The sequence below is a fragment of the Choloepus didactylus genome, chromosome 10 (genome assembly GCF_015220235.1).
Source record: "Choloepus didactylus isolate mChoDid1 chromosome 10, mChoDid1.pri, whole genome shotgun sequence".
Taxonomy (NCBI): Eukaryota; Metazoa; Chordata; class Mammalia; order Pilosa; family Megalonychidae; genus Choloepus; species Choloepus didactylus.
This window is the reverse complement of record NC_051316.1, coordinates 87,113,866-87,140,455: the sequence shown is the minus strand read 5'-3', so window position 1 is coordinate 87,140,455 and position 26,590 is coordinate 87,113,866. Positions and strand designations below refer to the sequence as shown.

At 42.9% G+C, this 26,590-nt stretch overlaps 2 protein-coding genes across 5 annotated transcripts in view; both read right to left on the bottom strand.

Moving 5' to 3' along the window:
- Positions 1-133: 133 nt before the first annotated feature.
- TRMT10B (tRNA methyltransferase 10B) lies at positions 134-14,976 on the bottom strand. Of its 4 annotated transcripts, XM_037796992.1 has the most exons (11): positions 14,929-14,969; positions 13,070-13,186; positions 12,383-12,496; positions 10,083-10,288; positions 9,518-9,626; positions 8,795-8,919; positions 7,480-7,632; positions 6,186-6,264; positions 5,451-5,518; positions 1,363-1,486; positions 134-763 (listed from the first exon to the last, which is right to left on the bottom strand). In XM_037796992.1, exons 3-11 carry the CDS (start codon positions 12,480-12,482, stop codon positions 657-659), a joined length of 1,071 nt encoding a protein of 356 aa, XP_037652920.1. In that variant the 5' UTR covers positions 12,483-12,496; positions 13,070-13,186; positions 14,929-14,969; the 3' UTR covers positions 134-656. The 4 variants fall into 4 exon arrangements, with proteins under 4 accessions (XP_037652920.1, XP_037652922.1, XP_037652921.1 ...); XM_037796994.1 differs by lacking the exon at positions 12,383-12,496 and having other exon boundaries at positions 134-1,097; positions 13,070-13,182; positions 14,929-14,976; XM_037796993.1 differs by lacking the exon at positions 12,383-12,496 and having other exon boundaries at positions 134-1,097.
- A 4,133-nt stretch (positions 14,977-19,109) lies between these two features.
- The window catches only part of FRMPD1 (FERM and PDZ domain containing 1), a 146,381-nt gene continuing 138,900 nt past the window's right edge, over positions 19,110-26,590 (bottom strand). The window contains exons 16-17 of the mRNA XM_037797314.1: positions 24,247-25,053; positions 19,110-21,600 (exon numbers count right to left, since the gene is read on the bottom strand). Of these exons, the coding sequence (XP_037653242.1) occupies positions 19,244-21,600; positions 24,247-25,053 (3,164 nt within the window). The 3' untranslated portion in view covers positions 19,110-19,243. The remainder of the gene's footprint in view (positions 21,601-24,246; positions 25,054-26,590) is intronic.

Below are 26,590 nucleotides of genomic sequence, written 5' to 3'. Positions count from 1 at the left end.
GCAAAGTCTCTGACTCACAGTAAATGTTCAATGGATATTAGCAAATATTAAAAATGGGTATCACTGGGGAAACAGAAATCCCCCAAGCCCTACTGCCTCTGGTTTGATTGTGAAAAAACTGCAAAAAAGCAGCTGCTATCACAGACTTAATTTTATTCTATACATTTATTAATTAGGTTGGGAAAAGTCTGAAATAAAATAAAACCGATCCAATATTAACGTATAATGTACCAAATGTCAACCCATCCTCTTCCATGCTAGGACATTATACAACTGTAACCATTTACTGAAGACACCACACACTAGCACTAATTCTCACAACTCTGAAAGACAGACAGCATGATTCCCATTTCTCATTTAATAAAACTGAGGCTAGAGAGGAAAGATGAATTGTTCAGAGTACCAAGGTAAATTAAGTGGTAGAGCCAGGATTTGGACTCAGGTTTTTCTGGTGCTAAGTCCAAGGAAATTTCATCACAATATGCCACTCTTTTAGATCATATGATCTAAAAGAGTATTACTGGAGTGAGGCAGTGTGGCTAATTGTTACCCAGGCAGGGAGGAGGTGCCAGGCTAGGTCACTAGGGGTGCCCCTTGCCACAAAATATATCTTCCCAGTTCCAGCACTTCACCTCCTGCAGCTGCAGTCTTGCCCATCATTCCACTGAGTTCTGAAGAATATAGCCTTTTCCAAAAGAAACTCCTTTCTTCAGTGCTTCAGGCCAGCTGTGAGTCTCAAAGTAAGTGGACAGGATATCAAATACTGTTAGAGGGTAAGCAGAGAACAAAGTGACTACACAGAGGAAAAAAAGAACTAGTAAATGACTAATGAGGAAAAGGTTGTTCTGGAATATTTCACTGGACAAACCTACTATGCGGAGAGGTGGTACTAGGTCCCAGGTCCTGGGGAGACAGACAAAGACAATAGGTCCTGCCCTGCCTGCCCTCACAGACCTCCGCCTAAACTGAGAGAGACAAGCCCGTGAAGGGACAATGCTGCAACAGTGAGGAACACACAATACAGCGGGACCACAAAGGAGGGGCCCTGACATGGCCTGAAGGAGGGGAGGGTGGGAAGTCAGCCCCTGAACTGAATCCTGAAAGACAAATAGGAATCAATTGGTCAATAAAGGTATTCTATGCCAAGGGGACAATTTCAACTATCTTTAACATAATTGAGAACCAGAAAGGCAATGAAGAATGCCTCTGAGTGGCTACAATACATGCCAAAAAGTATGCAATAAAGTTCAACCACATTAGTCACAGGTGAGACTGATTCAAGGGCAATTTTTACTTAAACGTGATACAAAAAAAGCAGCATCACAACTAACACACATTACACATGGGCCGTGCAAGTAGTACCTTGATTGATGGCCAGTATCTCTGAATGATAGTTTTTTCCATTCTGGAATCTGACCATGTATTCCTGGATTGGCAAACGGGCTGTCTGGACAGAGTGTTCTTGGGCCTTTTGAAATGTCACCTTCTGTAAATCATGAGGAGAAATTTTTCTCATAAAAACAATACATGAATGCATTCTTGTAATTTGCATGGCAAATCAGAAGAATTCCCATTTACCACCACTCCAATTTCCACCCACTCATCATAATCTATGCTACTAAAATTAGGCTACCTTAAAAATACATAGAGTATGGGAGAATGGAAGAAACTTCAGATAACGAAGAGTATTTACTTGTCCCAAGTAAGAAATGGCTTGTGTGGCAACACTGCACTTATTTGGGAGTCATTTATCCACTATCCTCCACTTGCTACCACATTATGACCAAGCAGGAAAGAAGCAAAAAGAAGCATCTCAGCAGGCACAATTTGCATCACAAAGTCCAAGCAGTCCAGTCAATCAGAGGACAGAACCCCTGGCCCTAACTCAGAAAGGAAGAAGCAATTCTGGAAGTCTGGATTTTTTTTTATTTTTTATTTTAATTTTTTTTAGCTCACAGCCAATTAGCAATAGCAAATTGGAGAAAAGGGAGACAGGATTTAAGACAGGTTCACCACTGGCAACAAGACAGCATTGAGGCATGAGAGCAGACAGCCCAAATAAAATATTAGCACTCTGAAAACTGCAAAAAAAAAAAAAAAAAAAAAAAAGCCACAAGAACTCAAAAAGTTCAACAATCCGAGGTCATTTAGGATCAGAGTGTAGTAACTGACGTCCATTTATAAGGTGCCCAGAGTTATGAGCTGAAGTTTAAATTACATTCACTCCCTTGTAAGAAGCATGGAAAAGATTTTTCCCCTTCTAAGATTTCATGATTAAAGGGAAAGGCTGAGATTATAAATTACATACTTGGGTTTGCAAGAAGCCTCAAAATATGAGAGACATTTTAATGTGGTCTCTGGAGCCAGTATGCCTGAGTTCAAATCCTGGCACTGCTTCTTACTAGTTATGTAACCCTAGGTGAGCCCCTTAACTTCTCAGTGCCCTAGTTTCCCCTCTATAACACGGGGACAATAATAATACTTACTCCATGGGGTTGTTCTGAAGATTAAAATGAGTTACCATATGTAAAGCACTTAGTTCAAGTGCTATGTGAGTGTTAACTATTATTACTACCCACTCCAACTATCCATTCAATGTTTGTCCATCCTCTAGGATATCTTCCCCAAGTAGTCATCAGGTCTCTAAGTGGACAACCTCTGTGACAGGGACTGCACACATCCTGGAACAACCTACTCCAACTTTGACAGTACCAGTTGATAGGAAATTCTTGATATTGAGCCAAATTTAATTTCCCCTGTAGCTTCCACTCATTAATCCAAGTTCTATTCCCTCAGAGCCACATCAAGCAAGTATAAAGGCTCTTCCACAAGACAGGCATTCAGATACTTGAAGGCAGTGATCATGCCCCTATGAATCTTCTTGTCTTCAGACTGATAGCCTCAATTTTGTCAACTCTTAATTGACTATGATAGTTTTGAGACCCCTCCATCATTCAGGTCAATCTCTTCTGAATTTGTTCTGGCTTGTCAATGTCCTTTCAGTTTCAGTCCCACAACTGACTGGCCGTCAGGAGTGTGGTCTAACTAACTGGAATAGCGTGAAGCACACCTAGCACCATCTTTGTTCTGACATTCAATTATCTGTCTTTCAGACTCACATGGAACACAATTCCAAAAGAGAACTTGCAAAAATGTTTTCAGTGATGCAGGTTCATATGGGTTAAGGATATAGCTACACAAGAGACTCCTTTGAAGGGTAATACTCCTTTGCATATAGGAGCTATGATTTTTTTTTAAACAGTCTTATTTCTTTACAATCACTTTGAACTAAAGTACAGAATTCAAAGTTAGTAGGAGATGTGCATGTTGTCCTGGAGGAGTTTACAGTACAGCTTCAGTTCTCTGCACATTTATAGATAAATGACTCTGAAGAAATGTTCTTAGCATATTTCTGTGAAGAAGTCAAACTGTCCAGTAAAAAACAAAATGTTCTAGACATGTGACAAATCTTTGTTCTGGTTATTTTTCAGTTTATATGTTGGTGGAGAAATAAGAGACAATAACATTAAAATTACACCTCTATAGATCATAAGCTGCACACTGACTTTCTGGACTTGACTACCTCGAAAAAAGTGTTTCCCTGCTGCAGGAAAAGGATGATAATCCACAGGGTAAGTGGTAATCCTTCACTCTGCAATAAGGCTATCTTCCCCCCTCCCAACTTTTTATTCTGAAATATTTCAAACCTAAGAAAAGTTGAAAGAGTAATACAATGAACACTAATACCCATCATCTAGGTTTATCAAATGTTAATAATTTTTCAAATTTGCTTTTCTCTCTGTATATAAATACATATTTGGAAAGTAAGCTAAAGATGTCACAATACTTCATCACTAAATACTTAAGCATGTATCTAAGAAGAATATTCTCCTGCCTTACCACACTATGTCTCACATCTAAGGAAATTATCAATAATCCCACAGTATCACCTAATACACAGTCCATATTAAAATTTCCTCAATTTTCCCCAACATATCCTTTATAAAGCATTCTTCCCAATTCAGAATCCAATCAAGATTCACATATTGCACTTGGCTGTTAGGTCTTTTTTATCTTGTTTAATCTAAAACAGCCTGTTTTAGTTTCCACTGTATGAATTTTTGCAAGTCCCGTTCAGTGGTGTTATAGAATATTTCATATCCTAGATCTGTCTGATTGTCTCCTCATGATTAAATTCAGTTTAAACATTTCCTAGCAAGTATATTTCACAGGCGAAATTTTACACCTTTTATTGTGTCGCATCAGGAGGGACTTATTGTCAGTATTGGTGATGCTAAGTTTGATAATTTGCTTAAGATGTAACCTCCAGGTATCTTCATTGTAATGGTCGATTTTTGCCTTTGTAATCTGTGATACTTTGAGATAATATGAATAGCACATTCTCCCACAACCTTTCAATTAATCAACTGCCTGAATCAATTATTACACTGGGTGTGGCAAAATGATGATTTTCTAATGTTATTATGCCTCCCTCATTTATTAGTTGGCATTCTTTTGCAAGTGCTTTCCCCTTTCCCCCTCATTTTTTAGATTATCACTATGGGGACATGGAATATTAATCTTTTTAAAATAAATGCAATGCATTTAAACAATCATCTGTGTTAAATATGTATGTGTATCTCATAAATACATGAAATAAGTATAAAATATACCCACATATATAAGAAAAAAATATAAATAGACCCACATTCACATACTTGTGTGATCACATAATATCTCAAGAAGGATAGACAAGACAACTTAATAGTGGTTGCCTCTGGGAGGGCGACTCAGGGACAAAGGTAGAAGACTTACTTTGCACTGTACTTCTTTTCATATGTTTTAACTATTCTATCATGTGCATGCCTTTACTATCCATGCAAAAATAAGTTGATTAGTAAATGTAAATAGATAAAATTATCTCAACAAATATTTTTATAATAGAAACATATTTCAAAACTCCATTGACATCTCAATTATTCCAGTAAGACTCCAATTCAACAGAAGATACGGTCCTACTGAGGTTATGGGATAAGACTTATGTCAACAGGAAAGTGAGCCTGAAAAGGAGCAAATTACTCTCTCACAAAGAACAAATAGCTGGTAAGAATATTGAGTCAGTGCTTCTTGGTCAAGGTCAGGGTTATACTTCCAGAACTGAAAAGAGAGAAGAAGAAAGGAGCTGAACAATAGCTATTTATGTAATTATTAAACACTCTCCATTCTGATTCCTGGCTATTGATTCTGTCAGGCTCAGGACTGCTGACATTGCTGAAGACAGACAGGAAACTTCACAGGCGGGAGGACCAACCTAGGGAGAACAGACTTCTTCTTCTTATTCTCCCTGAGTTTTTAGGCCTTTCAGGTAAAATTATGACAGGGCAGATGCTTCTAAAAGTAAGCACCACTTTTCAAAATATTAAGTTGTTGGGCCTAAAATGTATACTCACCTTCTGAATGTTTTCATCCACAAGTCCACCAAGGATGTAAACTTTGTTTAGATCAACATCTTCAAGAGCTAATGAAAAAATGAATGCCATTTAAATCAACTCTATTTTATTAATTTCTAAATCCAAAGAAAGCAGAAGGAAAGAAATCATAACCAATAAAAGTAGAAAGTTAATGAAACAGAAAAGATAGACTTGCTCAATAAAACCAAATGCTTTTTCTCTGAAAAAAACTGATAAAATAGACAAATGTTTGGCATAGCCAATCAAGAAAAACGGTAGTAGACCCAAATCACCATTAAAATTCAGAAAGGAGACAAAATTAAAGATACAGAAGAAAATGAAATAAGTAGAGGAGAATAATACTATGATCAACTTAACCATAAATTTGAAAATTATGTAACATGGATGATTTTCTAGGAACATTATATATATATGTATAAAACACTGACCTAAGAAGAGCCAAGGGGGTAACTGAGAAGGATCACCAGGCAGCACGGAAGGTCTGCCTAGGATGAAGATCCTAAATCCGTGAAGCTGTGTGCATAAGGTAGGGCATGTGTAAAGTGTCTAATGAAGTGTCTGCCCAAAAGAGATATGCAGTTAACGTTCATTCCTTTTTTTTTGTTTGTTTTCTTGTTACAATTTGGGTGGCTTTAACAAATTCTGTTACAGGGAATAATATAAGTAAGGGCTTGGAACAATATGCAACATGAACCCATGCATTAAGGTACATACCATGTTCTGAGTCAGGAGTCAGGTACACAAGGGTTTCCAGAGGAAACAAACTAAAGCAGTCTTCTTCTGCTATGTCTAGCTGAAAAATGCAAACAATCTAATGTAGTGGGAACTACGTTAAGACACAGCCCACAATAAAACAACTTGTTACTGACATCTAGTTTCTATCAGGCATGGCTCTAGGTGCAACAAGGGGCTACATGTCTGACAGCATCTTAGAAAGTGCTCAGTTGAGGAGAAGTAGGAAGGCACTGGCATTCAAAACTATGAAATGAGACAGAAAGTGATATGGGGTCCTAATGGAGTACAGAGAGCATGCCACAGGACTATAGATGATGGAGTAACAATATCAGGGACAACCTTCCAGTGAAGAGAATGCTGAGGTGGGTTTCTGAAAAGAGGTGATATTGACAAGTACAAAAGGAAGAGCCATTCTAAGTGGAGGCAATCAGCAAAGCAAGCACAAAGACAAGAGAGTAAGGAGACTATGTGGCCCTGTGAGTGAATCTGTTTCAGTTATGTGCTGGAATCATAAAAAGAAGTAGAGAGGTAAAGCTGGAAATGATCGCTCTACAGGAGAGGCTTAAGACAGTAACACCAACCACAACTAACTGTACAGCACCACACTGCACACTCTTCACACTCATCGCAATGGTGTTTTTAGCAACGTTTCTTAGGAACTGATCTGGATTTTCACATACCTATCACTACATTCACGAGATCCTAGGGAAAGAGCTGAAAAGCACTTTAATACCCCCACTTCTTCCAATACACAGATAAAAACACTGAGGCCCAGAGAAATTGAGCAACGTGAGAATCTAAAACTCAGGCCCCCAGCCTTCCAGTCATGCTGGACATGGTTCACTCAGAACAATTTCTCCTCCCTGAAATCCATCTTAAATCTACATTACTTCCAAAAGGGTTCTACCCACCCATCCCTCAACTCCCAAGTTCAAGTTCTCTAATTTTGCACTACTGAGAAAAGGAAGGATTTATGGCATTTCCCCAAAACTTCATTCCTGGAGTATATAGTTTGGTGTGCAATACACAAAACACAGTGCTAGGTACTGGTAATATGAGTTTGCCAGTGTGATAAAAGGATTGGAAAAAAATTTTAAAGTTTATAAACTGATGAGGTTCTGAATTTTTCTAGGCTGCAATACTGAAAGCATATAATGTGTACGTGTGTGTTTTACTTCAAATTCAAAAAAGTAAAAAAAGAATTTAAATATTTAATTATTACTCCAAAACCACTTTTCAGATAACAATCCAAATAATATGCAAAAAGACTTACCAGGTAACTAGAAAATCCATCATTCACCCTCAAACACTCTTTGTACAGGGGACTGTCCATTGCGAATCCAGCTAGGCAGATCCAAAATGGCCTGTCAGCTTTTTTATTTGACCCATACAACCTTCGGATCTGCCCAGCCAGTCTACTTAATTCCTTAAAAGAAATAAGGACAATTCAGAGTAGAAACATGCCAATTCATTCTAAATTCATCATCAACAAATAGTTACCCATCAGGTTCAATGATGGTACTCCAGAAAATCTCATGAACTCGGATGGCCCCTTTTATACCAGGAGTGAATACACTCAACTGTGAGCATATATTAAGCCATATGGCATCACCTTTTTACCAATGAAAGCTAAGGTAATGATACTAGCCCAGAAATAGTGAATTAATGGGAAATAAAACAAGATTTCTCCTTTATTCTGCACCTACTGTCATGCTGCTTCCTACAATTTGTGCTTTATGAAAATGTTATTTTAAGATTTATCTAAAATCTTACCATATGATATTTACTATTTGAATGAATTAAAAAGAAGTTAGAATTACCATACAGAGATTATTATACTCCATCAGATAAACCTCCTCTTTAACTAAGGAGATACAATAGCATTGGAAGTTTTAATTTTCCACTCTGACTTCAGAGATATTATACTTTTAGAAAGATGGCTTTACAGTTTCACCTGATACGGTTCAGCAGAGAAAAAAAGGCTTGAGATAGATTTAATTTGATATTTAATCTACAAATATAAACAGTAGAGAATTCCTGGTTGGCTTTTTTCAGAAGGCTATAGCTTAGAGGATGGCATGTAATAACCTCAGAGAAAATGGCAGTTTTCTCCTAATTTCTCTAAAAAACAAGCAAATGATAGAATATACAACAGAGATGCTGAAAAACAGAAAGATGCATTTACATACACTGCAGGAAGATCCTCTGCCAGGTAACCTCCCCAAAACAAGCAACCAGGCAAATATTCGTCTTCCCAGCAGAAGACCAAAGGTTTAGTCTCTGGAGAATTGAACCTGAAAGGGTCTATCCAGATGGGCAACACCACAAACAGAGATGGCAAGTTGTTGGGTTCAAAACGCAAGGTTTAAAAGGGAAAACTTTTCAAACTAAACTGGAGGATACCTATTCTCCTCCAGATTTTTTATAATGCCATTTCAGAACTTAGAAGCCTGGTGTAGAAAACCAAACACTTTTCTGGTTTACTAAACAATCACAGAAGCCAGAGCTGGTCATGCTCTTCATGAAAACTGCTCCCTCTTGTGCCTCCCTCATGTGAGCAGGAATTTAGGGCTTAGTGAATTCTCTACCTTCTTAGACATGCGGTGGGCCATACTCAAATCAATACACAGTCTTGGTCCTGAGTGTTTGGCTTCCAAGAGTCTTTCCTTGGTTAAGGCTCTCAGAAAACGTTTGCTGTGCTGGGGGCAGATGCCTAGAGCGGAAATATAAGAAAGGAATAAAAGTAGAAAAAGAGAGAAATAATATTCAGTAAGATACAAATCTCTCCAACCAGAAGAGTACTTTTTGCTAAAAAGAAATTCGAGACTTGCACTAAGGTGTATCCATTCATTAGCAGATGTAGGTAGAGTGGAACGGAGTATGGGCTCTGGAGCTGACCATTGGGTTTAAGTGCTAGTTTGCTCATTTATTAGCTGTATGATCTCAGGCATGTTACTTATTTTCAATGAGCCTCAGTCTCTTTACATACAAAATGGGGATAATAGGACCTACCTCTTGGGTTAACCCATATAAAATTCTTAGTATTCAATTTAGCACTTAGCACTGAATAAATGTTAGCTGTTTTTTGTATCTTCTACTTCAGAACTTACAAACATATACGTTCACTATACAGCTTAGATTTGAAAGGCAGCCTTAAATTTTGCTTTCTTTAATACCAGATCCCACCAAAACAGGATGATGAGTCCTACCTCCTAGATGTTTGTTTTATCTTAAACAATATTCCTACTCCTCTACAACATGCAGACACTTGTTTGCCAAGAAATAAATATTATCACATCAGGATTTGTTACCTGGATTTTCTGCACGATTGGCTTTTCTTCTTTCTTTTTCTTGCTTTCTTTTGCTCTTCTTTGCTGCGACTATCTTTTCCCAGTGTCTCTGTTTTCTTTGCACATTTTTCTTATGTTATCCAGAAAACAAAATTGTTTGAGAACTTCATAAGCACAGAAAAGGAAAATGAATATTAGAAAGTTACTTCATTATTTTTTTCATGTAGATAGAAAGTTAGGAGAGAAAAATGATGTTAGTCTCACAAACCTAGGATGGACTACATTTAGAGAAAACAGAGCTACAGAAAAGAGACATCATCTGTCCAAGGTCACAGTTAATTTGTTAGGGACAGGGCCTAGCATATGGATTTCCTAACCCTTCCTGGGTGTATAAAAATTCCTCTTGAACTCTATTTACTTTCCCTATGTCTCAAATGGAATTGAAACCCTAAAGCAGTTAACAGAAAATTCATCACCTGGAATACATAAAATTCATTCCCAGTCTCTCTTTTTGTAACCACCACCTACTCTTAGAACAAGGGTCTCTCATTGCAAAGCCCATGACCAGGCAACTGACTGCACTCACCGAGCACCATGTTGCACTGTCTGTTGTTCCACTGATGTGGAATGTGTTGCTCTCACATTCCACATCAATCTGCAGAAGCCGGAAGCTTTCAGAGATGCTATCTTCACCCATGTCGTCTAGGATGCCTTCTTGTCCCTGCAGCACATGTGACTCTGTTTTCTGGGTACTTCCTTCTAATTTCCAGTCCATATGCTTAATTTTCTGTCCTTTTCACCCAGATTTGAAAAAGGCACAATTATGTGAGATATTCCAATATATCACTTACTTAGGTATCCCCGTATAAACAAATAACAAAGAGTGCTAACATGTTACTGAAGGAGCAAATGTATGTACAGTACTGACACAAATTTAATGAACTAGAAATGCATGTGTGCCTTCCAGAGAAATGACTCAGATATAGAAACATTTCAGTAGCAAGGAAGCCAAGTATACTCTTAGAAGACAAGCACAACTTCTAATGCCTCCAAGCAATCAACGATTATTCACTGCTGCAGTGACACAGCTAACCAAATCATTTATTGTGTTCTTTGAAACACATTGTATGGTTTGCTGGTGGGACAGAGATAGCAAAAGCCACCTCCTCAATTATGTTTCAAACAATTCATTTTCAAAATCAGATGCCTTTAGCAAATATTTATCCACAGGTGATTGAGGCTCTATGTCTTTTTTCCCCCTCAGGGTTTGTGTGTTTGTGTGTGTGTGTATGTGTTTCTCCCCCTCAGGGTTTGTGTGTGTGTGTGTGTTTCTACTGACCAGTCCTCAAGTTCATGGACCTTCAGTTCTGCAGTGTTCAATGTGTTGTTTAGCCTGTCAAGTGAATTTTCATTTCAAATGCTGTATTTTTTAGTTACAGTATTTTCATTTGGTCTTTAGAGTTTCTATTTCTTTGCTAAGATTTCTCATCTATTCACTCGTTATGTCCATTTTTCCCTTTAAATATTTGAACGTATTTATAGTAGGTATTGATAATGTCAAATACCTACTTCCTGCTTCCTTGCATGCCTAGCAATTTTTAAGTAAAGCTGGACATTGTGTTTTTTGTTTTGTTCCTTTAAAAAGTACTGCATTTTGTTGTGGGAAGCAATTAATTTGCTGGTGGATCAGCTTGATTCTCTTGAGGCTTGCTTTTAGGTTTTGTTTGGGTGGGTCTTGGATGGCCCTTACCCTATGGGTGAAGTAGTCCTAGTCCTAAGACATGGACTTTCTGGGTTCTCAAACAAAAGCTCAGGTTGTTCAGTGAAGACTACTCTGGCTGGTCAGAATGCCAACATTTCTCATCCCTTTAGAATTTCCATTTAGGTCACCACTTTCCAGTAGCTATTCTTAGCCAGATCTCTAGAATTTTGACCTGCTTATATACAGCTTTGTATGCAGCTAAAGACTCAAGGTAACCTCTAAGCAGATTTCTAGAGCATCTTCTCTCACAGCTACCTCCTTTCCAGTATCCTATTCCACAAATTCCAGCCACTTCAGCAGCTCTGAATTACAATCTCTGTTTCCTCCACCTTGTGCGATGTCTGCTCTCTGTATAGATTCCATGTCCCCATGTAGCTGTTTGGAAAGTGCTCTCAGGCAGAAAGCCAGGGTGAATATGGGGCTCACCGTATGTTTCTTCTCTCTCAAGGATCACAGCCTTGTCCTAACTACTATCCAATGCCTGAAAACAGTGTCATCATATATTTTACCCAATTTTAGTTTTTTACAGTATGAAGGTAAATTAAATACCCATTCCTCTGTCAGGACAATTACCAAAAGTTATCTCTATCATTTTAAAAAATATTTTTCAACTTCTGTTTCTTGCTCAACAGTCTGACATTTGACTCTGTTAGGTTGTGAACATAAACACTCCTCCTCTTTCCCTCTCTCTCTCTTCCTCCTTTAATTTTCCAACTTTGGTCAGCTGGAGTTTTTATTTTACATGGTCAAAGCTGGTTTTCCATTACATTCTGTCGTCATAATGTCTTCTGTGCTTTGTTTATACCCTTATTTCTAAAATATGTAAACCAATTATATTTATCTTATTATAATTCCATAAATATCACTCAAGCAGGGACAGGTAGTGTTTTAAGATATTTTCTTCTCCAGAGTTTTGAATCCTATGCCTAGAAAACATTTCTAGTTCATATTGTTTTATTTTTTAAACTCCTTCAAGTGCTCAAAATTGGACCAGATTTTTTTCAGTTTTCAGTTTAGACATACTTAAATAGGTTGCTACAGTGGAAAAAGAGCAGTCTTATGATTTAGCTGTGATTCACGGCTTGTCATTTGTGAGTGGTGGGACAACAGCCAGAGTACTTAACTCTTTGTCATAGATTCCTCCCATGACATAGGATAATACCATCTCACAGGTGCAAGGACTTCAGTATGTAAGTCTTCTGAGCAGTCTTGGGTATTCATCATACATCATTTGAAAACTGTGTGAGCACCAAATATATTACTGAAGATTTTCAAAATTTGAAATTTGAAATCTGTGTTCATTTGCCTGCCTAGGCTGAAATTTCCTTCTGCATAGAAATCCTTCCTTTGTTAGAAAGTATGAATTTTTTAATGTACTTATTTTACTATTGACTGTATCCAAAAAGTTTAGGGCATAATCAAAATCTAATAGTGTATATAATATTTCTAGAGAAATGAATACTAAGCTATTCTTAAAAATCTTAAACATTTCAGAACCACTGCTCTGTTCACATATGAATAACAATGCTAATTATAAATATCTTTTTAATGAAAAAATATATCCAGACCCCTGTTTTAACAGTTCTTTTAGATGACTGAATGTACTTTGTTATACCAATCATCAGAGTCATCTGCATTTTTCTATATTTAGGCATTTAGAAAAGAACAAATGAATACTTTAGGACAAACTTGTCCAATACGTAATAACCTCATTTTATTAGGATAAGAAAACAAAATTTGTTAAATGAATGCTAGTTTGTTAAAAACCAGGTAATCTGTCCTCTGAACTCCACGGCATTTTGTATTCTTACCTGTGTTTGTCTATTCATTCAGTCAATAAATATTCATCGAGTTTCCCCTCTGTGCCAAGCCCTGTTGGGGAATGACTGGGAGGCAACAGATGTGGATAACTCTTTGGAGAAGTCTGGCTGGAAAGAGAATAGAGAACTAGAGTAGTAGCTGAAAGGGTTGCAAAGTCTTGTATTGTTTAAAAAATCAGGTGGTTTAAAAAAGAAAGGAAGGAAGGTCTGTGCAGATCTTTTCTCTCCCACCAAACTGAATGTCCTTGTAGGAGGGATTATGCCTACATTTACCTCAATACTGAAGAGCCCAAAGTCTAGAACCCTGCAAGCAGTAGTATTTGATAAATGTTTGTTGAACTGAACTGAATTTTACCATCCCCAATTCCCTTCCTTTCTACTCCCTGCCTGGTATCTCAGGGCTCCCCAGTTTCCTATAGTCCCTATGGATGTTTCTCAGACCAGGAAATTGGATACAGCGACCTTGAAAATCAAAGGAGGACAACCCCAACCACTACCAGAAGAGCCTGTAATATAGCAGACTGGGCAGTCCTGAGGGTAGGGATCACATCTTATTCATCTTTGTATCCTCAGCAACCAGTACAAGGTCTGGCACAGAATGGAAGCTCAGTAAATACTTTCTACCATCTAGAGATCCAAAGAAAGCAAGGCTGAAATTGGACAACACAGAAGCACAGGTCTAATTAATCTGTGTAGGACATTATCTATGCCCAGACACAAGCCTTTCGTCATTTAAAAACTTTTCTGAGCCTCTATTACAGGCCATGTCCTAAACTGGGCATTGGGGCTATTCAATTAATTATCCAATCATTCACAAATAGTTACTGAGCACCTGACATACACATGCTGGGGATCTGGGGATGTGGCTCATTTCTGCCTTTATGGGGCTCTAATTTTCTCACTCTACCTTGAACAATAGCTGGTCTGCCTCTGTTTCCCCACTAGATTATGAAGCCTGGAGAAGTCATCTGAACATCCCAGTACTCAGTTCTGAACTTTGCAAAATAGGACCATCCTAAATGTTTGATACGCATATCACTCTTCTGCTCAGAACTCTGAAGTTCTTCTATAACCTGTTCGACTCATCAAGGTCTTCCTTCCCCTATCCATCTTCCTCTGCATTCTCTGATCTACTTGCTGTTCCTCAAACATAACAAGGCTACTCCTTCCTCAGAACCTTTGCACTTGCTGTTCTTGCTACCTTATATGCTCTTCCCCAGATATTTACAAGACTACCTTCCTTCATCTCATTCAGGTTTCCACTATCCAACATGGCACGTTTTACTCATTTTTGCCTGAACCTCCCGTCCCTAGAATGTAAGCAAGTGTTTGTTTGCTTTGCTCACTACTGTATCCCAAATATCCAGAACATGGCTTGCTACACAGTACAAGCTCAAACAACACTTGCTGAATTGATGAATCCTCCACCCGTACCCCCATCTCTGAGGTCTCATCATGACAGAGGTCTACCATCCTTTCCAGCCAAGTTCTACCTGATGAGCACATACGCCGGCGGTAAATGATGGACCAGCCTCTGTTTACACAGTTCTCTCATTTTCTCATTCTAAGTTTTAGTCTACCGAAGCTGGCTCCACTTCTCCAGCATTTTCAGCAAGAGAACATCTAGACCCCAGACCTGAGAGAAACCCGCCTGGGGGACACGCCGGGCCCACAAGAGCCGCGAAGGCGAGGGTAAGAGGGAAAATCAAATACGAGTAAAGTGGGATATCCGGGGCCAAGTGACTGTTAAATGCGGCTTCCCCGACATCTGCCTCTCGCGCGGGCAAGGCCCAAGTCCATTGCCAGACCCCCCAGTCCCGGTTCCGCCCCATAGCGAGCCCCAGGCGTACCTAACTTCGACACCTCAAGCGGCAGCGCATATTTGGTCCCACCTCCGGCTTCACTTCCGTTTCCTGGTCCCGCTCCGAATGGCATTCTGGGAATTGTAGTTTTCAAAGTGGCAGCTCGCCGTCCAGTGGCTAGAGTGGAGGCTGCGGCTGCCACTTGCCGCCCTGGCTCACGGTACCTGCGTGTCCTCTCCGTGCCTCGGTTTCTCCGTCTTTTAAATGAGAGTTACAATCCCAGTCCCTTGCCGTCCTCACGGGGTTGTTGCAGATAACCACTTTGTTGACTGTAAAGGGCTGGACACTGCAAAACTGGGGTGAACGCAAAACTTGCAATGTCTATCCCGCAACCTGAGGGCCTTGCCCCTCCCTGGTTTCCCCACCAGCAGGATCCAGAAACTGGTACGGCCCTTTCCTGAGCACACAACCCCTCTCCCTCCTACTTGCCTGTCCAGGCTCACAACAGATATATGTGACATGGGCAGGCATGGAGTCCAGACTCTGGCCGCTCTCCCTCCTCCATCTCCCCTCACGTGTCAACCGGGAAACTGAGGTTCAGAGAGATAAAGCGACTTGCCCAGGCCTTGGCCTGAAGAAGATTATCAGACACCCTTTCCTTTATGCCTGTACTCCTAGCAGTCTCACCCTTCGGAGAGGCCCTACCATGAATGAGCCTGCAACCTCTCTCGGTGAGGAAACCACAGCCCAGTGGATTCCTCCTTGATCCCACACTGTTTCCCCCACTGGACTTTCCTTTCCACAGCTCTTCTGGTGTTTCCCACCTCCTCCCCAAAACATGGATTATCTTTTATCTGCTATCAAGGCAACTTTTTAAATGCTAAAACTAAAAATTTTTTCTCCCCACAAAGCTTTCTCTAAAACCCAGCTCTAACATCTCTTCTCTGCTCAAGAATCTGTCCTTGGATTCCCACTGGCTGCTGAAACTCCTCAGTGAGGCTTGCAAAATAGCTCAGATGGCCTCAGTCCCTTTCGGGTTTTAGCTTCCACCACACCTGCCAGTCCCTGCACCTTGCACTCAGTCATACTCAATACTTTTCCCTTTTCTGGACCCTCTGTGTCCCCTCTGTACCACTGCTTTTTGTTCCTTCACCTCTGAATGAATTCATGGCCACTTTCCCTAGGAAAGGCCTCCTAACTGGTCTTACTGCTCTCCCCACCTCCACCCCTCCTATTTGCCAGATGATTAAGTGTTTCCTCTTCCAAACACTTCAGTGGTTTCTCATTATACTTGGATATAAAATCTAATCCCGTTCCCAAGGCCATACATAACCCAGTTCCTCATCGCCTTTCTAACCTTGTTTCCTATCACTCTTCCTCCTGCTTGCTATGTTCCAGTCACACGTCTTCTTCAAATATTTCAAATACAACAAAGGCCTTTGCAGATGCTGTTCCTTCTCCTCTCCGCATTTCCGTGTCTGGCTCCTTCTCATCCTTTAGTCATCTGCTTAAACATTCCCCCTTCAAAGGCTTTTACTGGCTATCTTAGGTAAGACTGGCTCATCCCATCCCCATCTTGGCACCCACTTCATTTTCCTTATACTACCCATCATTTGGTGATCTACTTTTTTTCCCATGTTTTTCCTACCAGAATATAAGCTCCTTAAGGGGACTTGCTCTGCCAGGTACACAGTTGTATTCCCAATGCCACTGAATAGTAAATATTTGTTGACAGAATGAACAAATGATTTTTCTCCTTTCTTGACACATCCAAATCTGACCTTCCTATTTAACAAATCCAGGGTCTGAAACACAGTAGATACTCAAGAAATCCTTCTTGACGTTCTAGTTAATGCTACCTCCTACAGGAAGTCTTCCCTGATCACTACTCTGCTCCTCCTCTCCATCAATGACTTCATTCTCCTTTGATCTCTCACAGCACTTTATCTGCCCTCTTTGGTTGCCCTGAGCATTATGTTTTAGGTCTCTACCTTTGTGTGTCATCTCATCTCCTAGACCAGGAGTTCTTGAAAATAGGATTCTTGACTAATTATTTACATCCATAATCTGCATCAGACATCACCTGGTATAAGTGTTCCATGAATCAGCCAATAAGATGGTGCTTGGAAAAAGGAAGGAGGAGTGTAAGTGTCCAGTAGTTTCTTAGTTACTAACCAATTGACTCCTGCATTTCCAGGTTTGGCTCCATCCTACCTCCTTTAGGGGCTCTGTGTCTCAAAGAACACGCTGAACAAGGCAACTTCCCCTGTACTTTAGCTTCTCACAAGCAATGATGGGTTTCCCAGCACTTCTGGGACTTAGTGCTCCTCGTGGGAACTGAAGAACAAAATACTAGCTCCTCACAGTGGCAACCCAAGAAGGTTAGTGGATTTGAGGAGAGGATAAAGCAAAGAAAGAAACAAACATTTATTGAGTGCCTGTGTTGGAAGCTTCAGTCTTCTTCCTGCCTTTCAAGATTATTTACTTCTCACAATAATGCTGAATGTATGTTATATAACAATCTGAACCTCAGGGTGTTGTGTAAACTAGATAAGAAAACGTAGTCAAAGTATGTAAGTAAGGTATCTGCACATTGTAGGCCCTCACTAAATGGAGACTAACATTATTTCCTTTTGACCAATGGGGAAACTGAGACCTAGAGCAGGGCATATGATTACTGAGGCCACTGCCAGGATTCAAGCCACGGTTGAGTTGAAGTCCTGAGCTCCTTTCCTTAACTTGTGAATATATAAATTGTATTCACCTAAGTAAGTCATTTGGCTTTTCATAGCTTCTTGCTGGTAAAAGTATTCAAATCCTGTTTAACATCATACAATTTCCATTAATTCAGTGTCCTATTTTTCATTGCCATGAAATCACTTCAAATCTGTGTTCAAGTGCCTTATGTAAATTTCATTCAAAGTATTCTGTGAAAAGAAACACATCTCTAAGAAAAATATATCTTTTCCCGGCACAAATGTTGGTTAACTAACTGGTCAACACATTACTGGTAACAGTAGATGGGAAGGATATCTTTTCCTCTTTTCTCCAAAAGAATTGCCTGCTTTCTTATTGGAGAAAGCTTAGGTACCTGACAACACCCTCTTCTCTGCTCCTGCTTTTGCTGGGTGGGGGAGGGGAATTAGGGCGTGCACTCAAAGAAGAGCCACAGGGCAGCACCGAGCTCACAGCCCACCAGGAGCACCAGAGGGACAAAGGGCCTCCTTTCATGAACAGATCTTTGTGCAACTAAACCACCTTTGGCTTGGGCAGAGAAGCCAGAGGGGAAAGGCCACCAGGGGTATCTCGAAATCAGTTAGCCTGGAGTCTCAGAACAAAATTCAGAGAAGGATTTCAGACTAGAAGAAGCAACCATTAAAGCTGGGGGTCATCATGACTAACATTTAATGAGTATTTACTATATTAAATATTTACTAGAAGTCCACTCTATAAGGGGGGGGGGTACTGTTAGTATCCTCAATTTACAGAAGAAACAAAGCACTGAGGATTAAAGAGCTTGTCCAAGGTCCCACCAAGATTAAGTAGCTCCGCTGGGGTTAGTTAAAAAAGGTATGGAATATATTTCTTTTGCACTCATATTATTCTTAAATAGCAAACCTATTTAAGCTTATGGTTGGCTTTTAATGTTTGCCTTTTTAGAAGTTTAAAACATAACTAGGGTGCAAGATTTAGGATGTGATTTCAGATGAACACAACATACACCCGAATGTGGGTGGACATACAACTAAGGAAAGTACTGCCACCTAGTGGCAATATATGCTTGCAGCAGGAAGGCAGCCAAGGCCTCGGGTACAGGTGTTGCAACCCAAAAAGTTCGGAAAGTAGAGTCAATCAAATATCACACGTAATCACTCCTATTTGCAAGGGTTAACTGTCAACACAATAGGATATGAGAAGTCAAGACCATGTTTTTCAGTGACCCCTGTCTTCCTCCCCCATCCCTGCCTTCTTGGGACAAAGTTTGTGACTTCCTTTTGCTTCCAGATCCCCTGGGTATGCTCCTTTTATGGTAAACACTTTACCGCTTATCTGTACCCATAGAGGGTCTGTGAACATCCTGATGAGGGGCAGGGACATGTTTTATTCATCTTTATATCCCAAGCTCCTAGCACAAGGCCTAACACAGAAAAGGTATCCAGTGAATGTTTGTTGAATGAATATGAGTGAATGTTTCTGACTCAAACTTATCATTCTGTATGATTCAGGCCAAGAATAAGCAGCAGTTTATTTGAATACTCTAAGTAGTAAACATTTGCCAGTGGTTGAGTAGGGAAATTAAAGGGGCTTCTCAGGAAAGTTTCCAGGGCAGGGGAGGGGAGGGGTCCATGGGCAGCCAGCCTGCTCACAGGGCAGTGGATGCCCGGAACTTCTGGGTCAAACAGAACACGGCAGCCGTGAGGGCTGTGCACTGACGGGCCAAGAGTTTCACACTCAGGTCATGGTAGCCCCTCTCACAGGTCAGCTTAGCAGCCTCCACAAACTGGTGGTAGGTGTATACCACGTCCCTCAGATTTCCGGCTGCTTCCCTGTGCCAGGCGGAGCAGCGGCTGCAGTCTGTGAAGTGCAAGCATAGGCCAGCCAGTTGGACCAGGTGCTGGAAGGTGTCTCGCACAGCACCCTGCATCTCTTCAGGGGACTGGTCCATTCTGATCACATGCTGACAGCTCAACAGGAGCTTCTGGGAGCCCATGCAGAGGCGGCTCCGGCTTTCAGAAAAGTACCAGGTGCATTTCTCTGGGGAGTGTCTGCTCCCATCTCCCCAAGAAGCTTCTAAAATGTCTTGTAACTCAAGCAAGCTCTCCATGAGTTGGAGGAAGCCCTCTGGGGCACTGGCAGGCACTGCTTTCAGCTGGTTCAGGGCCCTGGAGCAGTATTCAGGCCAGATGTGGCTTTTCCTGGGCAGGGACTTGGTGCTGCAGATGTGGGCCTGCACAGGCCTCCAGGGCAGGGCCAGCTGGCTGCCTGCAGAGGGCGGAGAGGTGAGAGGGGCTGTGTGGTGCGCTTCAGAGTCCTTGTTGTTTTCCTCTGTCTCCAGTTGTGGGCCACGGAAGCACGTGGCATAAGAGAATTGGCAGCTGCACTGCTCCATCCCAATCCTGGGTGCCACCGTCTCATTCATGCCTGCAAAGCCCAAAGACATGGCCATCCGGGGACTGGCAAAAACATCAAGATGGCTTTCTGGGGCAAAACACAGGAAAGACTTCTCAGCGGGAAGGCAGGTGCTAGGACTTTTGTCTTTGCTTTCTGACAGTGAACAATGGTTTGAACTCTCTAAGTGGGGCTCCTCTTGGGGACACAGTAGTGGGTTTGGCAGGGAAGGCTCTGGATTAAAACAGACCTGCTGAGGAATGTCCCTAGGGGCTGTGTCTTTCTCCGTCACATTGTTAAGTGGCTCTGCCTCCACCGCCTCTGGAGGGAAGGCTGATGGAATGGTCTGGTTCCCAGGCAAGAAATCGGGGTCTAAATCCAATTCTGCCAATAGTTCTTGTTCTTGGGCCTGGCAGGCTTGGTCTGGGGTTTCTCTGCTTTGTCTTTGGGGGTTCCTGGGGGTTTGTGGTGTGGTCTGCTCAGTCGCTGCTGCAGGAGCCTCCAAGGAGAGGGAGGCTGTTATTTCGCCAGCTAGGGTACAAACACCAAGAGCCTGTGGATCCGCATTCGACACATCACCTTTGGGATCACTCGAATCCCTCCCAGATGCCTCCTGAAATAAATTGATGCCATTTTTGTTTGTAATCTCTCTGTCACTTTCCAAAGATAGTTGTCCTTGCTGCTCCTCCTTTGTAGGAAGAGAAGCCATTTTCTCTCCTAAGTTTACTCTACATTCACCATCTCTGGGCCGGTCTCCAGGAGACAACAAGGATTCTGTGTATTTCTGGTCAGTTTCTTGCATTCGATTTGTAAACAAAGATCCTGATCCTGTTTCCAACTGGACTCCTCCGAGCTCTAATGTGTCTCCCTGGGAGACACTGTGCAGGCCTGTGTTGCCTAGGTTAGGGTCAGCCGTGGAGGTGCTGTCCCCAAGCGCTGTGGCCAGTTCTTTGGGAGCACTGCTATTCAGGTCTTGAAATGGAGACAAGGTTTGGGAAGTCCCTGCCTTGGTAGTATCTGGGCCAGATGAACCTGGGTTGGAACAGTGAGGAGTGCTTGCTGGAAAACCGGCTACTGTGGCAGTCAAAGGGGCAATCCCAGAATTCTCTTTATGGCTGGGGTCAATCCGGAGGCGAATGGCAGAAATAGAAGACACTCGAGAGTCAATGACTGATTTGGTTTCCATAGTCTCAGGCTCCATCTCCATGACTCCAGCAGTGGGGTTTGTGCTCTTGGCCTCCCTCAGGGGAGCCAGCAACCCCAGGGCCTTTGTCTCTAGGAGGCCGGGTTCACCCTGCACATCCTGCAGGGAGGACACAGTTGGGGAGGCTGTGCCAAGGGCCAGGTGGGGCTCTCTATCATAGTAGCACACGTCGTCCATGCTCTCCAGAGAGGCTGACGGCACCAGGGGAAACGAGACCTGAGAAGTGTAGTCGGTCTGTAGGAAAGACCTTCTCTTCCTCAGGGTCTTGGCATACTTTTTCATCCCTCCCCTTCGGCTTGGTTCTCTTCTACCTGGCCCAGGATTCAGGCTGTCCTCCTGGGTGCAACCGCTGGCCTTACTCTGCAAGTTTGTGGCACTGGGTTCTGCAGCAGAAATAGCTCTAGGCCCTGAGGGTCAAGAAAGGGAAAACAATATAAAAAGCAGAAAAACAAATAGGTTTAGAGAGCTTGGGCTCAGGATTGGGCTTGCCTGGATTAAAATCCTCACTGGACTCTGTGACCTTGGGCAAGTTACTAAATTTCAATCTCCTGTTTCCATACCTGAAAATTGGGGATAATAACTGTAGTATATATTTCTTAATTTTTGGTTGCCCAACATCCAAACAGTAATGATACCTCAATTGCCTTTCAGGGGATGACATCTCCCTGCTGGTTACAGAGTTCTGGAACTATTGATGAAGGTGCCCTGCCCACCCAGCCAAATGGTCAGATTTAAAACCCAGCCAATCAGGCACAAACTCCCTGGAATTTCAAATGTGAACACACTGATTTTAAGAAATTAATAATAATAGAAGTCAAGCCCCTTCATTCCAGCCACAATATCCTGACAATACAGATGAGAAACCCTGCTCTCCAGATGCCTGGCCTGGTTGCTATCTGTGTCTGAACCCAGATCTCCAGTCTTGCAGCAATCCTGCAAACTATCCTACATCCTTCTAACACTTTTCCTTTGTGCTTAAGTTAATCGACAGTCGGGGCCAATGGTACTAATCACACCATCACACAGGTTGAACAACTAGTGCATAGAAAGCTCCAGTGCCCACACCATCTAGGTGTTCACCAAAACAGAGCTGTGGTTGTTACTTTCGTTATTTTTGTTACATGTGTGAGGGGTCTGAAGGAGCTATCTTTTGACAAAAGGGGTCATGACTCTCCACGAAGGTATGAGGGGTTTTGTGCCTGCCAGGATGCACTTTCCTGAGAGGAGAAGCACTGTTGGGAGGAAGTCCTGGGAAGGGGGAGCAGCCAGAAGGAATCAGAAGCACAGCCCAGCACTTGGGAATCAGAGGGCATTAGAAATTACTCAGACCAGTCATTTCCAACCTGGCTGCCCCTTATTAAAAACCTGATCAAATCCTAGGCTGCTCCCCAGACCTCCCAAATCAGAATCTGAGGGAAGAACCCAGGAATCTATAATTTTCAAACAAGCTCCCTAGGGTACCTACAGCCACTGACCAGGGGCATTTCTGAGGCCCAAAGAGGGAGGGGCTGTCACAGTGAGGGGCCAGACCAGAAGCCAGGCCCAGCAGTCCCAGTTCTGGGCTCTCTCCCCAGCACCACTCTGGGGTCCAAAGAGTGTCCAGTGTGGGCCTTATGGTCCTGACCAGACCAGACTGCCTGACAGTCTCTGTCATGTCCCCATCTGCTCCCAGCACTGAGTCTGGCCCAGCAGGCCAAGGCTGGGAGCATGGATGACAGTTGGCCTGTTTCTTTGGGGATCAGGGGACAATCCAGTCATGGGCTTCTCCTTTCCCCAGGTCACAGGCAGTTACTGAACTCAGGGTAGATAGGGAGAGTTCATTCATTCATTTGGCAACAATTGCCAGGCACTGTGTGCTGGGGACACAGCGGTGAGTGAGATATACACACAGTTCTGCTCTCAAGCAACATCACAAAACCACACAGATAAATATATCATTAGAGACAGTGCCAGGAAGGAAAGTCCAAGATGTGGTAAGAACGTGTGACAAGGATGCGGAGCCCTGCCCTAGTCAGAGTGGTCTAGGAAATGTTCCCTGAAGAAGTGACTTTCCAGCTGGGACCTACAGAACAATGGGCATCCACAGCCAAAGAGCAGGGTGAGGAGTGTTTGGGGCAGAAAGAGCAGCATGTGCAGAGGATGGAGGCAGGAAAGAGCTTGGCGCTTTCAAAGAATGGCAAGGATGTCTCTGTGGCAGGAATGCAGAGAGAGGGCTCAGAAGGAAGGAAAGAGACAGGTCAGGTCACGGAGGGCCCCAAAGAGCCTCACAGGGCCTGCTATGGAGCTGCCTTTCTCCCCAGAGCAATGGGAGACCCCTGGAGGGCAGTGAGTAGAGGACCAGAGAGGAACAACAAAAGACTGAAATAGAAATAAAAGGGCTGCAACTTTCAAAGCTCCAGTGGGGCACCCTCAATGTCTGTGATACTTTCCATTTTTTTTCTTATGAGGGGTGTGTGTGTGTGTGTGTGTGTGTGTGTGTGTGTGTGTGTGTGTAAACAGCCTGTAAGGATTTAGGTCTGCTTGGGAAGTTATTCTTGTGGAAATATGCTCCACATGCTTTGTGGAGGAAGGGTGAGGAACATGAAGGAAAAACAGCCATCAGATCCCCTGCCCTCTGATGTCAGAGTTCCTTGAACCCCAGAAGGCCTTGTCAGGCCACTGACACCTGTCAGTTAGGATCCTCTTGCTTCAAGGCCTCCTTTAATGTAGCTTCAGGGTCAACAGTGACAAAGCAACTTCTCTTTCCTGGGTACTCCCGTCAAACTCTTTTCTTTCTGTGTAAGTTCTGTCCATCCCAGAAGGCCCAGCCCATTTGCCATCACTGCTGGGAAGCCCTCCCTGATTCTGTGTTGAATGGCCCTCTCACCTCTGCCCATAGCTCTCTGAACCTTCCTTGAAGCCATGGTGCTTGTCATTTGGCCCACTGAGTCCATGTCTGCCTCCTCAGTAGAGGACAGGAACCCTTCATTACTCATGTGTTTTCCCCTTGAGCTTGCAGTCTGCCCTGGTGGGTACTAAGGAGCTGCCTGTTGCATCTGCTGGGAAGGGCTCACCTGAGAGGGTGTCTGGGGGTGTGAGCTTATCAGCTGCATCATAGTATTCCTCGTCAGAGCTGCCATCCTCAAAGGCCAGGAGCAGATGCGGGGCTGGGGCTTCCAGTGTGGAGCTGGGCTGGGCATCGGTCCAGCCCTGTTCCTCCTGAGTGGGCAGGGGCCCTCCCTGCCGGGAAGCCGTGCTCTCCGAGCTGTCACTCAGGAGGCTGGCAGGGGAGACACTGGAGCACAGGCTATAGTAGTTGGTTCGGTTGCCCTCATACAACCTGGGGTCCAGTCGCACCATGCTCAGTTCTGGGCCCCAGCTGAATGGCTCAGGAGCGGGACTCTCAGAAAACTCTGTCTTCTGGCCCTGCGGGTTGGCTCTCTGGGCCAGGTCCAGGAGACAGAGGAAGCCACTGGTTTCAATCCTGCTTCTCTCCTCTTGGTTGTCGGAATCAAGACTCTCCGGGAAGTCTGATGAGCCAAAGTGGAAGAAGCCAGACCTGCTGGAGGAGCAGGCATCCAAGTCATCCTCTTCCAGGGCGTCCATGGACTCGCTGGAGCCACTGGTCCTGCAGCCTCGACTCTCAGTGTTGGCTGAGTCCGACGCCTCTGACTCAGCACTGTCGGTTGTGCTGCTGGCCCTGCAGATGCTCGGGCCTCTCCTGTCCACCTCCAGCATGGGGCTGTCCCCCAGAGGCTGCTCCTCTTTTAGGATGGGTCTGCAGAGGCCCAGCTTTACCAGGCATTTGTTGGAGAGAGGCTCCAGCACACAGTCTGCTACCGAGGACTCCTCGGAGTCACTGCAGGCGCTGGACTCATAGCCTACAACACAGAGGACATTGAGGGTTAGGAAACAGCATTCCAGGATTGGCATGTGCATCCTCCTGCCCCACCTGCCTGATCCCCAGAGGCCTGGTTCTGCAGGAAGCTGTAGCACGGCGGAATCCGCATTCCCACTGCATGTGTGCCCAAGTACAGGTCCACGGGAAGCCTGCAGGCCAGGGTGGCAAAGCCTTCTCCCTGGTCCCTGGGAACACATCCTGACCTCAAATTTCTAAATGAAGAAAAGATGGAAACAGAACAGAAAAGATGGTAACAGAACAGAATCTCTTACCTCGAGATCCATCATCTTATTAGATAACACACCAGGCCTTGAGGGACAGGGTAGAGATTATCACCCTCATTTTCCAGATGAGAAAACTGAGGTCTAGAAGGGTAACTGGCCCAGGGCCATGCTCTGCTGACTGACAAAGGGACTCCAAATTCCATGTTTTCCCCTGTGACCCAGGACCACCTTTCCCACATCAGTATGAAGTACCCCAAGGAGACAAGATTGCCTCCTTCAAGAAGATTTATCTGCTTATAGAAACACAGGGAGTACATAATTGGATTTTACTTTGCTGTGGATAGTATCATGCAGGCAGATCCTTGGCCTTATCCCCGATGAACTAAGACAAATCTCTAGGGAGTGGGGCCTGAGAATCTGTATTTTAGCAAGTTTGTGGGGGGTTGTGAGGCTGCTAGCCTGGCACCATTCTGATGCCCAGTCTTGGGGATCCACTGGTGCTGCAGGGCTTTTAGGACAGTGAAAACCATTCCAGCTATTGGTACAGGGAAGGATCTGTGTGGGGCAGGCAGGCATTGAGTCGGGTCTTCAATCTCTTCTCCCCCACAAGTCTTTCTAAAACTTCTCTCTGATCATATCACACTCTGCTTAAACTCTCTGATGGCTGCTCCTGCCTGCAGGGGACCCTCCAAGAGCAAGACATTGCACCCATGACCACAACTTCCTGTTTGGCCAGCTGACTAGGAAACAAAATGCCTCCACCAAAATGTATGTGAAGACAGACTCAGCATTATAGCCTTGTAAGATCAAAGGGAAGTGTGACTTTAGGTAAGTCACTTACCCTACACCTCAGGTTCCTCATCTGCAAATGGGGAAAATAGCACCTACTTCTTAAGAGCATTTTGATACTTGTAAGAGAAAACACACCTAAAGCACTTGGCTCAGAGCCTGGGATGTAGTGTTCAAAACATGTTAGAAAAATAAAATGTATATACACATTCAGGTCTGTTTTTAGATTTTCTATTCTGATTCATTGATCTGTCCATTCCTATGCCAATACAATTTTATTTTAATTATTGTTAAGACTTTTTCATTATTTTTCTTTTAAGAAAATTTCTTTTCTATTCCTATCCATTTATTATTCCAGAGAAGTCATTTTCTCAAATGAAAATAACAATAATAACAAGAAAATAAACTTCCCATTAGGATGTTGGTTAGAATAGAAAGTTTTATAAATTAATATTTACATAACAATGTTAAAATATTGACTATTCCCAACCAGGAATATGTTGT

Excerpts from the sequence above, each read along its gene's own strand:
- TRMT10B (XM_037796992.1), bottom strand. The coding sequence starts at position 12,482 with ATGATGAATACCCAAGACTGCTCAGAAGACTTACATACTGAAGTCCTT. Across the intron at positions 10,289-12,382 it reads GGAGGAATCTATGACAAAGA|GACAGAAAATTAAGCATATG; the intron begins GTTAAGTACTCT and ends CTGGGTGAAAAG. Across the intron at positions 764-1,362 it reads GATACTGGCCATCAATCAAG|TATTTGATATCCTGTCCACT; the intron begins GTACTACTTGCA and ends ACCCTCTAACAG.